General features: G+C 40.2%; 1 protein-coding gene across 2 annotated transcripts; it reads left to right on the top strand.

Annotated features, from left to right (window-relative positions):
- Positions 1 to 3,437: 3,437 nt before the first annotated feature.
- On the top strand, positions 3,438 to 10,871 carry LOC124284515. Of its 2 annotated transcripts, none has more exons than XM_046720608.1 (3): positions 3,438 to 3,685; positions 9,055 to 9,261; positions 10,524 to 10,871. In XM_046720608.1, exons 1-3 carry the CDS (start codon positions 3,626 to 3,628, stop codon positions 10,677 to 10,679), a joined length of 423 nt encoding a protein of 140 aa, XP_046576564.1. In that variant the 5' UTR covers positions 3,438 to 3,625; the 3' UTR covers positions 10,680 to 10,871. The 2 variants fall into 2 exon arrangements, with proteins under 2 accessions (XP_046576564.1, XP_046576559.1); XM_046720603.1 differs by having other exon boundaries at positions 3,439 to 3,688.
- Positions 10,872 to 16,360: the final 5,489 nt, after the last annotated feature.

Genomic DNA, 16,360 nt, shown 5'->3' with positions numbered 1-16,360 from the left:
TATCCAAATCTGACGCATTGGTAACAAAAAGATATTGCAAGTTTTTTCTGTTATTTCCCATTTTCACTTGTACCAAATGTTACCGTGTGTTTTCATGTGAACACTTGCCTTGCCTTTGCAAGTGTTTGTGGCGTATCGTTACTTTGCATGCGTGTGAAAGTGATTCAGAAAGACATGACAATGATAAAGTCGTAATCATACGATAGACTCTAATTAAGTAGAGATTTCGTGTACCCCCCAGCCTCTAACAGAATAACTTTAATGACTGGTCCCTCAGGCAAGTACGTCACGTGGTACACATACCATAAATTCACAACGCCGTTAAAAAATGAAACTTGAAATTGTCATGAGACCCCAGGGTCAAGGCTGATCAGTTACACAAACAAGTGACACACATAAGTGTACTTATGTTTAGCTGGAAAATAATTTCCAAAAACGGGAGAGACATACAGATGAATGTGTTGTGTTTCAGTTTCAAATACATTAATGCAATATTCAACAAAGACATGGAGCGGTTCAAAGTGTACCCTGTACCTTGAGTTCATCAAACAATCCGCTACACCTACTGGATTAAAAGATTTCGTGACACGTGAAGATCCGAGATTGGGTGGTCAGGATCCCTTGTCAGGCGTGTAATCGTATCCCAATCGAAGATCCAGATGTCAATCACTGCATTGTCTGGTCCAGACTGGACTATTTACAGACCGTCTTCGTGTAGTTTAAAAATTGCTTTGTTCGGCGTAAACAACAAACAAGCAGATATGGTTTCATAGTAAGCTGTGGTTTCTTTGCATCATTAGCCGTAGGCGCAACATTATTTAAATTCAAGTACCGGGCAATGAAAGTGAGCTTTCATTTCAGGTCTGGAGATAGAGGTTGTAAACCTGTCAGTGTTGTATGAACCTGACACATCTTTGAGTAGGATAATTCAATGTGGTACACGTTCATAAACCACATATCTCATCAATCTTAGTAATCGTATATACTATTCACACTTTGCTAAGGATCAAATCATGGGTTCAACAGAAAACTATGATGTGGGGTCAAATGTGGTTCAAATATCTATTGTAAGCATGGATCCTAGGTTTCAGTATGTCATTTCATCTTGTGGAACCCATACCTGCTATTGACAGGTGTACTTGTCATGATCAATGACTCGTTCAATGATTTGCAAAATGGTTGATTGGTGCCATGAAAACCATTTTGATGGTTATTCATGTATCAAGTGCATAAGGTTAGATTAAAGTGACTGTTTGCCTAAAGAAAGGAATTTTTGTTGTGAAGTTTTGTGACCCTTAGCAAAGTGTGAGTGGTATATTTACTGTTTAGGGCGCTCCCGTCACTTGGGCACGCGAGACACCTGTGATGGTAAGTTCGAATTCCGGTAATAAAATTCTAAAGATTTCAGTCCAGCTATACATATATATGATGCTAACATATTTTATTGGGGGTGTAAGGTCATCTTTGCAGGTAGACAGGTAACTGATATGTAGTTTAAGAAATTGTTTCCTTTGTTTATTTCACGCCTTCATACCTGTCTGGAATATATATGATAATATGTATAGTAATATATATATAGTGATATGTACATGGGCCTGTGGCCTCCTCAGGTAATAAAGATTTGTTGAAGTGGTTTGTTTCTAGGTTGGCCAACACCATATTCGTGCTTGTGGATTTCACCAAGTGGTCAACATCTCAGATCGGCATCACTTTCGACTTTTTCAACCCGTGAGGACCCGGGTTAGAACTGATCTTCAGTAACCCAGGCTTGTCGTAAGAGGCGACTAACGGGATCGGGTGGTCAGGCTCGCTGACTTGGTTGACACATGTCATCGTATCCCTACTACGTAGATCGATGCTCATGCTGTTGGTCACTGGATTGTCTGGTCCAGACTCGATTTACAGGCCGCCGCTATATAGCTGGAATATTGCTGGGTGCGGCGTAAAACTAAACTCACTCACTCACTCACTCACATGTTTTTGAATCCCACATTACGTTGCCACGCCGTTATGTAACTGGAACAGAGATCACACAGTTCACACAGAATCTTGTCCATACGTGACATATACAGTCATAACAAACACGCAGCTGTCACTTTACACAATCAGCTACCAACACAGTGATGTAACTGAACCGAGTGATTTTTCGGAAAGTGGGCATGCATGTTCTTGAACCAAGATGGTATATAATGTCTTCAAGTAAATCCTGAGAAATAAGGCTTGGGTCATTGACAGCACCAAGATAAGAAACTTGTTCATTGCATCATTTTCAATGACAATATGTGTTAGTTCTGCATTACGTTTTTCAAATTAAAAACATACAATGTCTAAGAGGAATATTAGTTTTCAGTTCAACGAATACTTTTGGGTTGATATGTCCCAACAGAAAAGATATGGATTCTTCACATTACTGTGGTTTATCTGCAAATGGATGTTTTACGCACGCACGCACGCACGCACGCACGCACGCACGCACGCACGCACGCACGCACGCACGCACATTTCTTACATGTATATGCTACTTCACATAAGTATATGACCCGCCGTGATATTGCTGGAATATTCCTAAATAGGCACTCACTCACTCACTCACTCACTCACGTGCCTTTATGATTACCAGGTCAAGCGTGTTCATGGAGAAGTATGTTAGTCTAGCGTCTTTACATAATAGATGTAAATGAGACATGAGACACCCGTCACTGCCCGCAGACCTATGCACAGCTAGGAAACAATGCTTAGTGATCAATGACAATGCCGTCAAAGATGCCATTATTTACAAGCTCTTGACAAGGAGTTACGGTTGCACGATTCTAAAACCATTGTTCCTTGTGTTAATATCGACCAGTTTGATAATAACACTTTTAAAAATCCTAGCAACCAACTGTTCAGATATAAGAGCAGTTATGTGGGGGTTATGTCGCAATCAATAAGAGGGAGCTGCTATTAATAGCATTAGCATAAACAAATCAATTACAAGATGGATGCAATTACTCATCAACTAACTGAAATAGGATTGTGTGTTCTACAAGTCTGTCTTGAATGAATTCTCGCCTGAAACCTGTGAATACACGATCAATAAAGCAGACATTCATATTTTATACTGTGATGCACTGCTACAGGTGTTATTGTGCCTCGGGATGCACAAAAAATATAAACTGTTCACTGGGCATACCGTTCTGGAAGACAGGGTGCCATGGTTTCAACATAGAAAAACATGAATAATTTGTAGCGATAACCGAAAGAAAAAGTTCACCCCATCACACAAAAATCCCATACGTCCACTGAATAATAGACACTTGTTCCCTAAGTGACACTGCAAAAATCCAGAACATCCTATAAATAGACAGGTAAACAAAATGTGTATATAACACAACGTCTGTTCACGGTAGCTGATCACACGTGACTCGCGAGACTGGGTATAAATACAATAGCGACAACCACACGCTCCAGATAAATCCATAAGTATTGACTCGTCCGCCGGCTGAAGGCGACACGCCACACCCGTGACTAGTATCTGTGTTGTCCTCGGTAGCTGTGACGATATACACCGTCACAGACATCGCCGTCCACGCATGTTGACGCGGCATCGAAAATGTAGGAACCATGGCTAAAAAGATAAGGACGGATGATACCCCCGCGTCGTACACCTACTGATAGGACGGAAGTGACTCGTTCTACACACAAGGTGGTGAGTTCGTGCGTCACATGTTCTCACTCGTGACTTGCAATATTCAACAGTGCCAATTATTCGTAACTTGAGGTAAATAACATCTTACGAAACATGATGACGAATACATTGTCAGTATTCTAGAGTTTAACGATGCAAAACACCTGCGTTGTATTTCCCTGCCTGCAATATTTTGTATACAATTTACAGTTGTTGTGACCTTGTTTCAACAGATTTGACCTTATATCAACAGATTTATGCGATTTCCACACAGCCAGATTCTACAATTTTGCATCACGTATTCAGATTCATGATGTGTTTGATATCCAGTGCTGACCTAGTTACCGCTATTGACAAGATCTGTCATTGTTTTGACGAATGTTGTTTATGAACTGCAGACCCAGTTAATGTTACAAGTTACCGAGTTACATTTTATAACACGTGGCAGGTCTGTTAAACCCTGTTGAGCAATGGAATACCACGTATATACCATGGAAAACGCGAGAGATATTCTATATTCTGGATGCTGAGACATTTCTTAATGGATAATAGTAGGTATAGAAAATATTTTTCTCTTGAGGTTTGCGGGAATTTAATCCTTCAGAGTTTACATAAGTTTGTCGTTTGTACTTGCGTGTATTCTTTACATAATTTCGTGCGTGTATCATGACTAGTGAATCCAAAGTCTTACAAAAGAGACAGATAGAACGTGCGTTCTTTCATTCGCTATGTTGTTGATCTTGTAAAAGATACCCCATATGCCATTGACAAGACTATTTTAGTCATTTCGTTGCTGCTTGATCTGCTGTGACTAACTATAAGATTTACGATGCTCTTGAGGACATATATGGGACTCCTTTAGTTGCATTTTATTTCCCCATGCAATGCCTAGGCGAGTCAACATGATATTAGATTGTTGCTTATCTTAGCAATTGTGAAACATGCGTGTTACAGGTATGGACGTTTCATTTGATGATTCCGCAACGCCGTGTGTTACTGTGGCGCTTGTAACATTTGGCGTATACATTTTCATAAATCGTTAAAGGTTCGTTGAAAAGTAATGTGTTGACATGATATGTAACACGTGTTGTATATCTACTCAATAATAATCACTTAGGCAGTGAGCTATTTAGAATATTCCAGCAATATATCGCGGCGGGTGCGTGCGTGAGTGAGTGAGTGGGTTTACCCCCAATTTAGGAATATTTAAGCAATATTACGATATATATATATATATATATATATATATATATATAGAGAGATAGAGAGAGAGAGAGAGAGAGAGAGAGAGAGAGAGAGAATAGTTTTTATAAAGTCTACAGGTATACAGTGCCTTTAACCTAATCTGTCTCACAGTCCTTGACCATTCTTTTTCCGACTGCCTAGCCCTCCTCGCAATTCTAAAGTCTAAATTTAGCAAGTCTAGATTCCCTCAGGTTCTGAATTTCCCACTTACTGGGCTCCTTTTCAATTCAAATGGGTTACTATCAAATTATTAATTCAGATACTAGCTCTAGTCGAGCCTGTTAGCTTGCGAATCAAGGCTTGCTAAAGTGGGTCTGTTATTTCGCAATGGCAAAATATGAATAAATGCAATGGCACAATATGAATGAATGGATGCATGGCGATGGATGCTGTTACAGTTCGTCTTCTATAGGTGCACGAGACCCAGAAATACCCTCAGCGAAAGAATGCTTTCTTTCTGGTCTTCTTCATAACGGATGAGTGACGTTGGAAAGTTATATCCTTGTGATTTCAGTCTCCAGCTCGTCCTCGGAGATTTCACGAACTATATGTCAGACATCCCATTTATGATAACGACGTTGCAAATCACCCCGTCAGTCAACAAGCGTTTCTTTACAGTATGTGTATAATGGTATATACAAAATCATATTTATAAAAATCATGTATTTGAAGGTGCTCATCTGTAGTATGGTATGGTATTTACGCAATGTCGTCTCTCACCATTCACGCATATTTTTAACATCGTATCTCTACAAACACAATGAATTTACATGATGTATTGAGGCCTCAATACAAACGTGTAAGTTCTGTAATTAGTTCAAAACATGAAGTTGTCGAAAAGATCAATGTTTACTTCCTCTAATATTGATTTATATTCATTAATATTCTCATAACGGGCATAATAATCGATAGCTGGTTACGCTACACTGGTAATGTCACTTTGCTGATGCATGCCATCGTAACATGATACGTAGATCGATGCTCATGCCATTAGTCACTATATTGTCTCTCCAGGTTCAACTGTGTACAGACAGCTAGTCTGAATATTGCGGAGTGCGGCGTTAAATAACAAACGAATGGAAAGGGGACTGTTATAGTGAGTGAGTGAATATGGTTTTACGCCGCTTTTAGCAATATTCCAGCAATATCACGGCGGGGGACACCAGAAATGGGCTTCACACATTGCACCCATGTTGGGAATCGAACCTGGGTCTTCGGCGTGACGAGCGAACGCCTTAACCACTAGGCTACCCCACCGCCCCGGGCTGTTGTAGAGAACACGGCTGAGATTTATGTTCTGATAGAAATTTGTATTATTTATATTCGAATAATTCGATTCATTGAACATGTGGATTACTAGGTACTTTGAGTCAAACAAGAAAAATGGCGTTTACATTACGAAGTAAACTAGAATATCTCACCCGGACACAATGGCTGAGCACCACATCAATGACACAAGTAACATTTCACGATTCAACTGTAAATATTTCACTTGAAACTTTAACCGAATAATCCTTTCCAATTCTTTGTAAATGAATCACTATTAAATAATTATTATGCAGACTCGTGCCAGAAATGTTCGGACACTTGACGTAATTTCCATACACCTACATGCTAATTTAGTGTAGCATAAATAATTTTCATGAATTTAATTTTCGTAAGATCCAAGTCAAATTTTGCACATTTGTGATGATTCATCTAATTTCTGTTTAATTTTCCGTTGCTTATTTATCGAATGGCGACAAGTTAATCAACGTATGTACAGTGCCGTGAACTCCTTTAACATGGAGGCCTATGGGATTGTGCATTGTGGAACCATACGTAAGTTGATAAATGTGATGTCATTAGTTACATAGTGTTTGGAAATTTGAACTGAAATTATGTGCGCAGAGCAGAGATGATTTCACATTTGCCTGTCAAATTTTACAAAGATCCATCCTAAACTCACTTCATGAGAAGCAGATGTTCGCGAAAAGCGTAGCGTATCTTGTTGCCCCGCCGTGGCATCCTTCATTGGCAAATACAGAGACTAGTCTGTTGTTCACCTGGAAAACATGGGAACGTACGATATAAGTCAAAGTTGGGATTGCATAGGGCATCATTTTTATCATTGATGCGTTAAACTTGGAAATGCCGACATATCTACCATATAATGTTTTGAAAGCTTAAACTGATGCCTTGAATGTATCCTTCATCGTACACCTTCAATGACGTTTTTCAATATCATGATGGAAAAATGTTTGATGCTCGGTTGCACCTGAAAGGTTGGGAAATGTAAACACCAAAGGCTGGAGCTGTTGGAATATTGCTCGACATAAAGAGAAAGTCTTTGTAATCCCTTTTGTCATGAAAGAGCTTGTGGTGCATTTTTATGTATAGATATAAATACGAAACACGTGAACCAGACTCACTGGTGTCCTCTATTTCAGGTTGCGTGAGTTTATCAGTGGAAAGGTATAGGCTATTTGATTGCTATTTAACGATAACAGATCATCGTAATACCGGAAGCTTAAGTTAAACCTGGTGCGGTGGGGTAGCACAGTGGTTAAAGCGTTTACTCGTCACGCCGGGTTCGATTCCCCACATGGGCACAATGTGTGAAGCCCATTTCTGGTGTTCCCCGCCGTGATATTGCTGGAATATTGCTATTTAGGCTGGATTTACACTACGTCCGATTTTCTCTGCGTTGCGTCATGCGTTGCGTCCGAAAAAACGCAAGCAGTCCATTTTCCATTTAGACAGTACACTAGGTGCGAATTTTGCATGCGTTGCGATCCGAAGCGATTTAGATAGGTAGGCCTCCTATTTTTGACGCAACGCAAATGAACTCGCATGAGGAATTCCCCTGATGACGTCATTCCAATTAGGTATTCCCCAACACGTTGTCAATCAGGTAAGGTTATTTCCTCATCTTTCGATAAAAATACGCGATTCCAATTGCACACAGGCTGTGTTTTTGATGAGACATTATTTATAATGTGTTTCTGCGCCTGTCTGTGCATAACATATACAATAATATGACAAACCTTTGATAAATTTCATTCTCAGAACAAGCTTCTTCAAGATGCTTATAAAAGTCTTATGAAATATAAAATTGCCCAGATATTTCATGAGGCTCAATTTGGTTCACGCCAACAGAACCCTCAGAACTATGTTCCCCAGGGAAGTCAGTACTGCTCAAATTCTATATATGTGGAATTTGTAATGCCTGAGTGTATGAGAGAACAATGTTGGTATGAAAGTAAATATTTTCTACATACTTTTAGTTCAGTATTTTCGAAAACACATTATATATATAAAAGATTGATGTTATTTAATTCCCTAATAATTCCCTTATAAGACGATTATATGCTCTTTCAAGTAATCTTTGTTGGTTTAAGGGATGTACCCAGCATCTCCGTGTTCTGTTCTCTTCCTCATGCACAGAAACTACTAGGATTTTTCCTCCATCTGATATTCATCCGTCTTATATCGCAGATGATCGCACCTAGTGTATTGGAAAAAACGCACTCGGTAACGCATGCGTCAAAAAATGCGGACGTAGTGTAAATCCAGCCTAAGCGCGCCGTAAGAGTAATCGACATGTGTCTTCACGTTAAAGAGCCAAGCCAGGAGATACTACCAGGATGAATGTTTTTGGCAGCTGTAACTCATACCTAGTTCTTTGATCAAACAATTAACGTAGTAATGCCCATATGAAGGCTTTGCATAATATCAAACAGTTATTTTCAGTGATCCATTCATATACTTTCTCAAACCGCGAAGATCACGATTACAGCAACCCATACTTGTCGTCGGAGGCAACTAACGGGATCGGGTGGTCAGGCTCGCTGACTTGGTTGACACATGTCATCTATGACATGACATCTATTGTTTAGATAGATGCGCTCAGGATGTTTGATCACTGGATTGTCTGGTTCAAACCAGATTATTTACACACAGGTGCCATATAACTGGAATATTGCTGAGTGCGGAGTTAAACAACAAACAAATATGGAATTTTTGGTCCGCTTTGCATACCCGATGGAGTCAGTCAGACAATCGAATCTTGCTGATATATTACCTAGTATTGACGTCTCATATTTATGACATGGTGGTAATCTGTTCTCGCTATCAACACACCCACTCTCTCACTGTTTCAGAAAATGACCTCAGGCACTCCAACTTCCGATCTCCCTTCACCGCAGGTTTTCACCATCTTTACGTTACCGTCGTATGAAGACGCTGTCAAGAGTTCTGGCGAGCCCCCTACATATGAGCAGTCATTATCGGATCCCAGAGTTGATCATCTAGAACAAAACTTCACCACGCCTCTTCCTCCTAACGTGGTGGTCCCCACGTATCCGCCGGTGAGACCATTAACCGCTGCTTTACGTGCACTGCAAACCTGTATAAACAACCCCCCTGTAAACCGGCAGCTTCTGAATTGCACTGTAGTCACAATTCTGGCACAATATGAGAACACTTGTTTGGACACGGGTGTTCAGGCTGTGTTAACCGTGTCAGGAGTAATTCACAGCGCAGGGTTTTGACCATGACCTATGATCTTGGCCCCGGATCATACTTGCCACAATTGGATTTTGGCATCATATCAGTGCTTGACGGGTTCAACAAATAATTTCCTGCCTAATATCTGTTTACTTCAGGTTTTTAATCCACATTACACTGGTACACAGTGATATAAGTGAAATACTGACAACAACGGCGTGATACGCAGCTCTCTCACACCCACTCATGTTCTTTTGACCTTTCCTTTAGGCGTTTGTAGGACTGAAACAATCACGTTATCTTTAGGCCGTTTGCAGGACTGAAACAATCACGTTATCTTTAGGCCATCTGTAGGACTGAAACAATCACGTTATCTTTAGGCCATTTGTAGGACTGAAACAATCACGTTATCTTTAGGCCATTTGCAGGACTGAAACAATCACGTTATCTTTAGGCCGTTTGTAAGACTGAAACAATCACGTTATCTTTAGGCCATTTGCAGGACTGAAACAATCACGTTATCTTTAGGCCGTTTGCAGGACTGAAACAATCACGTTATCTTTAGGCCGTTTGCAGGACTGAAACAATCACGTTATCTTTAGGCCGTTTGCAGGACTGAAACAATCACATTATCTGTAGGCCATTTGCAGGACTGAAACAATCACGTTATCTTTAGGCCGTTTGCAGGACTGAAACAATCACGTTATCTTTAGGCCATTTGCAGGACTGAAACAATCACGTTATCTTTAGGCCATTTGCAGGACTGAAACAATCACGATATCTTTAGGCCATTTGCAGGACTGAAACAATCACGTTACCTTTAGGCCATTTGTAGGACTGAAACAATCACGTTATATTTAGGCCATTTGTAAGACTGAAACGGAAAACGCATCTTTGGTACATTTGTAGGACAGAAATGATAAGCTTAAACCAAATTATAATCATTTTATGGATATTATAAGGATGAAAAAAGCAGACGTTTGGTCACTGTTGCTCTTGTTGCAAATAACACAGGCAATCCTGAAATCCACCTTTTAACTATTCAAATGTAAATGACGTTAATATATAGCCGATGTTTTTTAGCGATGTTGAGGTACTGAATCTTTTCTTTTAATTTTCCCAGAATCAAACCAGCATCCGACCATACCAACAGAATGACTGTCGACGCAAGTTCTACCGTTCGCTGTGCTGGGTCATTGCTGGGGCAGTGATTCTGTTGCTAGGTTACATTATTTATATAGGAATATGGAGGAACATAAACACCCAGACGAAAACGTGACACGTGACTACATCAACGCCATAATGCTCGTGGCATGTGGCAATACGGATGTTTATTCTGACTGGCATCTTAACTGGGGTACTCTCTGCAGAAGTCCGCGTTTTGAATGGTCTACAAAAACGCCTTTTCAGCTACCACACCGATTTTAACTGGGACACTTTCTGCAGAGGTCTGGGCTTCGAATGGTCTACACAAACGATATTACATCCATGGAATCACATGGATTTTGACTGGGATACTCTCTGCAAAGCTCTGCGCTTCGAATGGTCTGCAAACTTGCCTCTCAAACAAGTTCAAACAATGCCAGCTCACCGAGTGCCTCGCGAGTTCTGTTCATGATCAAGCAGACGTGATAATGTAATATGTAACTTTCTAGAAGTAAGTACAGACCATTGGCGAAATGTTTACATAGATTAATTACAATATAGAACACACTTCATGGATAACAACTTCTTTGTATCCGTGAGTGCGACGTTTCGATACAGATTCTTGTACCGTTGTCAAGCAAGTTTGTACTTCCCAACTTCTAAAATGCCACTCAAAGAAGTTATAGATTAATTAAAGGAAGACTATAGTGACAGTTTCGTGCTGGGATTATGCGTGTTGATAAATACCTTGTACCAAACTAAGTCATTGTCAGTATATTAGTAACTAAGTATGTCAGGATTCAGTAACTAATTGACGTTTAACGCCTCACTAAAAATATTCCTACTACATGCGGGCGGTCTGCAAATAATCGAGTGTTGACCAGACAATCAAGTAAACTACGTTTCTAACGAACATGTTTATAACGAACGTTTGGACAATTCGAACATTTTTTTGAGCCCCGGTCACTTGTACATGTTAGCCGAAATGCGTATAACGAACTACGGTTATAACGAACTACTATCAGTGCTCCCTTTGAATTCGTTATAACCGCAGTTCGTTATAACCGTAGTTTAGTGTATTGACATCAATAAGTCGTCAATGCCTCAATAAGTTAGCAAATTTGACCGCCAAATTTTCTTATAGCCTCTTATGACATGCATGGGTTCCTGAAGACAATTTCTAACAGGGGTTTCACGGGAGAATATTACTGTTACATATGATTCCGTGTAGAAGTTGAGTTTGCAGACAAACGGCTTGGTTTTATATAGTACAAGCCAGTTATCTAGGACTTCCACATGACCTAACCTGGGTCTCCCGTTAAGAAGTTCTGCGTCAAGTGTAATCTGGTTAAGATCCAGAAGTGCCTTGTTGGGATTAGTTATTGTGACACGAAACCAGATTGAACTGGATTGAACTAGATCCTCCAAAATGGAATACCAGACGTGTGAAGTGGACTGTGAATAGGATGACGCCATAATGAAGTTGACACAAGCCATAAGATGTATTGAATGTCTCAGTCAACTACTTCGGTGAATACTTTAGGCGTGGGAAATAATGGAACGAATGGGTACGGTTTCTTCAGAAGGTTATTGAAGTGAAGTATATATGTGTTATTTTCAATTTTCAAGTATTTTGGGGAAACACTTTTAGTGTAACAACCTCGTTGAGCCCCAAGTGTCTTGTTTACAAAATATGACGACGAGGGCTACAGGAGTTGTCTCCCTTGCGCTATCACGAGGGAAGCTGCTGTTCACCGTGTGTGGGCCTAACACATGTGCTATAAATCAAATAACCATCCTTGTTTCAACCAGGATGTACGCTACGTTGAGACATAGATACGCGTACGTTACCCGGGATATTACACTGGCCTGTATCTTTTAGTTGCTGTTTTGAATGTTTTTTGTTGCTTCCGTGTTTTAATGGAAATCCATCAAAACTTAGAATTGTGGTGCGCTACGAACAATCTGAGCTTAGTGTTTGTATCAGTTCACTGAACAAACGTGTATATCATTTAACCATTCTCTTCGCTCTAACAGTGTTAGACATACGGCCATGCATACTCTTAAGCACACACGCGTGTACACATGCACACGCACACGCATCAAGTACTACCTTCAATAACATGTTTGTTTTGTTTATTTATACTCGGAAACTATAATATTCAAAAATAATTTATCAATAGACTAATCAAACTTTGCAGATCGATATTGTAACATCAGCGGCTGATAGGGATAGGTTCCACCATTATAAAGCGCCAATTGTTATTATCTACTACTGGCGTAATAACTCATATATTTCTCTCAAAACAAAAACATATTTGTATCACAAATAACGTAATCAGAAACTATGACATCAAAACTATTCGGAAACGAACGGTATTTAATCGCAAAAGTATGAAATCGTTTTAACCTGGTTAACAATTTATAGAGAATGCCATGATTCAGCATAACGGTTGAATAGTGACATCAATATGAAAGTCAACAACGCGGTATTTCGGACTGTTTTACACCAGTATTAGTCGAAGCTTTCGGTATCTTTTAAACTCTCTTAAAGCGCAGTAATATTGATTTCATGTTCAAATACGACAGAAGAAAATACATGTACATGTTGTATTATTTCACTGCATGAAGTTGTATTGTTGTATGGTTCTGTTGTAGTGAGAGATGTGAGAGCATCAGTTATCGTTCTTACCCCAAGAGGGGTTGTGGGGTGAGTGAGTGAGTTTAGTTGTACGCCGCACTCAGCAATATTTTGAACAGCTATATGGCGACAGGGACTGAGGGTGGCCTAGTGGTTAAAGCGTTCGCCCGTCGCACCGAAGACCCGGGTTCGATTCCCACATGTGTACAGGGATTGAATTTTGGTGTCCCCGCCATGACATGGCTGGTATATGGCTAAAACGGTGTCCGACCATACCCACTGACTAGTGTTCCCCAAGAACTGTTGATGTTATTTTTATAGAAAATTGATTGAAATGAAAAACCTCACGATGAAAATGTATATTTGTTTGCATTATGATAATAACTGATTTTGTCTCATATTTTAAAATGTTTGATAGTATGTTTACACCGCTATGTAATGCTATAATTATTGATGAAAGTGAGTTGATATGGAACATGTGGAAGTCAGTGTCTCAGCCGTGTGGAGATGATAATGATTGTTTGTATTCTATGTAAACATGTGTAGATGCTGCAAGAGGATGAGGAATATACTCATCATAATCATACCGATATAAAAAATTATTTTATGCATATTTTATGTTGCATGTCCCGTTGTAAATCCCGATCTTTATATTTCATTTATTTGTTATTTACATCTTGTACTAATAAAACTAATGATTAGAAAAGTACTATAAGTCTTGAGTCATCTATTCATTGGATCAATAAGGTTACTAAATTGCTGTCACTGCGAATAGCTGCCAAACTGCTGATGCGGCGTTTAGTAATATTCACTCACTGCCTGCAAGAGAGCCTGAATTGAATGAGTGTGTGAGTTTAGTTTTACGCCGCTTTTAGCAATATTCCAGCAATATGACGGCGGGGACACCAGAAATGGGCCTCACACATTGTACCCATGTGGGGAATCGAACCCGGGCCGTCGGCGTGACGAGCGAACGCTTTAACCACTAAGCTACCCCATCGCCCCTGAATTGAACGAGCGCCGTGTGCACGCAATGCATAACGTGGGGCTCATAGCATAATTTGTATTCACAAACACTAATTTCGCGGGACATGATTATTTGAAAAACAAACAAACCGTGAAATTAAAACGAAGAAACAAAAACAAACCAACAACATATTTCCACTTTTTTTATGCTTTACGGATTCAACCGTGAAAATTTGCACCCGCGAATAAATGAACAAAAATACAATGATTACAACAGTTATGCAAAATGTATGCGTGACCTGATCGGCCGACGAAACCCAATGCCATGGGTAGTTCATGTATTTAGATTTCAAGTTATATTTAACTTAGGTGTGTTCGATCAAGGAAGTTCAATGTCCTGTGAATCAGACCAATGTATCTGGTGTTTTGACCTCAGTGTACCCCCTATCGTGTGGTTTGAGATAGGGGGTTCATGTGGTTACTGTTGTAAATATATTTCACATTGAGCCCATTAAAGGTATCACGGTTCTACATCTAACCAAACACGATTCTCAATGACAGCGTCAAAGACGAGCATGTTATCTTATGCACTATCATGTATCACGGTTGGCCCACTGGTTGAAGCGTTCACTCCGGGTTCAATTCTCACCTTGTGGCATTCTGTTTCTCGACAGCTGTGACAAGGGTGTACCATTGCGGGAAAAATCATGCTCAAAACGCATGTTGTGAAACGCTGGAATTGTGCCGATCTACTCCGGGCGCTATTGTGCCGATGTACTCCGGGCGCTATTGTGCCGATTACTCCCATTGTGCCGATGTACTCCGGGCGCTATTGTGTCGATGAATTGTGCCGATGTACTTCCGGGCGCTATTGTGTCGATCTACTCCGGGCGCTATTGTGCCGATGTACTCCGGGCGCTATTGGGTTCCTGTAGGTTTTAAAGGGTGGTTTCACAGGGGCTGCCTTCACAGATGATGCTTTCATAGAGGGTGATTTGTAGCCGTTTGTTTGTACAACGTAGATGCATCAACAAGTAACTTAGATAACTGTTTTCCAAGAATTCAAGTTATATCCGAATACAATTATGAGTGAGTGAGTTGGGTTTTACGCCGCTTTGAGCCATATTCCAGCAATATCACGGCGGGGCACACCAGAAATGGGCTTCACACACTGAACCCATGTGGAGAATCGAACCCGGGCCTTCAGCGTGACGAGCGAACACTTTAAACACTAGAATACAAAGCATAATCTCCCTTACAGGACAATTCCAGCACACAGATGACAAATCGTCTGTGGCGCTGAAACAGATTACTTACTCATGCCACATAGATATTAGTTTCGTTGTCACCAAACTGGTTATACATTTATGATACTTTCCAAATGGCCTTTCCTCTGACATTAATTTACCATGCTGGACTTTTGTTATAATGGAGTTCAAAATCCACTTGCTCACTTGCGATATTTACAACAACAGCACGGTGGGGAACATCAGGAACGCATGCTCATGTATTTATAAGTTGTGATTCCAACCGAAGTCTTGGAAGTGACATAGAAACACATTCACTAATATGCCACCCAATTTGCCGCCAAGAAAGTGTTTTGTATCTAGTCGTTGTCTGTTTGTCATTGTTCTGTATCTAGTGGTTGTCTGTTTGGTATGGTTCTGTATCTAGTGGTTGTCTGTTTGGAATGGTTGTCTGTTTGGTATGGTTCTGTATCTAGTAGTTGTCTGTTTGGTATGGTTCTGTATCTAGTGGTTGTCTGTTTGGAATGGTTGTCTGTTTGGTATGGTTCTATATCTAGTGGTTGTCTGTTTGGTATGGTTCTGTATCTAGTAGTTGTCTGTCTGACCTGGTTCTGTATCTAGTGGTTGTCTGTCTGACCTGGTTCTGTATCTAGTGGTTGTCTGTTTGGTATGGTTCTGTATCTAGTGGTTGTCTGTCTGACCTGGTTCTGTATATAGTGGTTGTCTGTTTGACATGGTTCTGTATCTAGTGGTTGTCTGTTTGACATGGTTCTGTATATAGTGGTTGTCTGTTTGGTATGGTTCTGTATCTAGTGGTTGTCTGTTTGGTATGGTTCTGTATCTAGTGGTTGTCTGTTTGGTCTGACCTGGTTCTGTATCTAGTGGTTGTCTGTGTGGTATGGTTCTGTATCTAGTGGTTGTCTGTCTGGTATGGTTCTGTATCTAGTGGTTGTCTGTCTG

Source organism: Haliotis rubra, unplaced genomic scaffold (assembly GCF_003918875.1).
Source record: "Haliotis rubra isolate DU_JTF1 unplaced genomic scaffold, ASM391887v1 Scf11, whole genome shotgun sequence".
Taxonomy (NCBI): Eukaryota; Metazoa; Mollusca; class Gastropoda; order Lepetellida; family Haliotidae; genus Haliotis; species Haliotis rubra.
The sequence above is the reverse complement of the archived record's forward strand: the minus strand, read 5'-3'. Positions and strand labels throughout refer to the sequence as shown.

Bases quoted from the DNA above. Each gene is read 5' to 3' on its own strand.
- LOC124284515 (XM_046720603.1), top strand. From the start codon at position 3,626: ATGATACCCCCGCGTCGTACACCTACTGATAGGACGGAAGTGACTCGT. The intron at 3,689-9,054 runs GTGAGTTCGTGC...TCACTGTTTCAG, and splicing joins CTCGTTCTACACACAAGGTG to AAAATGACCTCAGGCACTCC. The intron at 9,262-10,523 runs GTGAGACCATTA...TAATTTTCCCAG, and splicing joins TGGTCCCCACGTATCCGCCG to AATCAAACCAGCATCCGACC.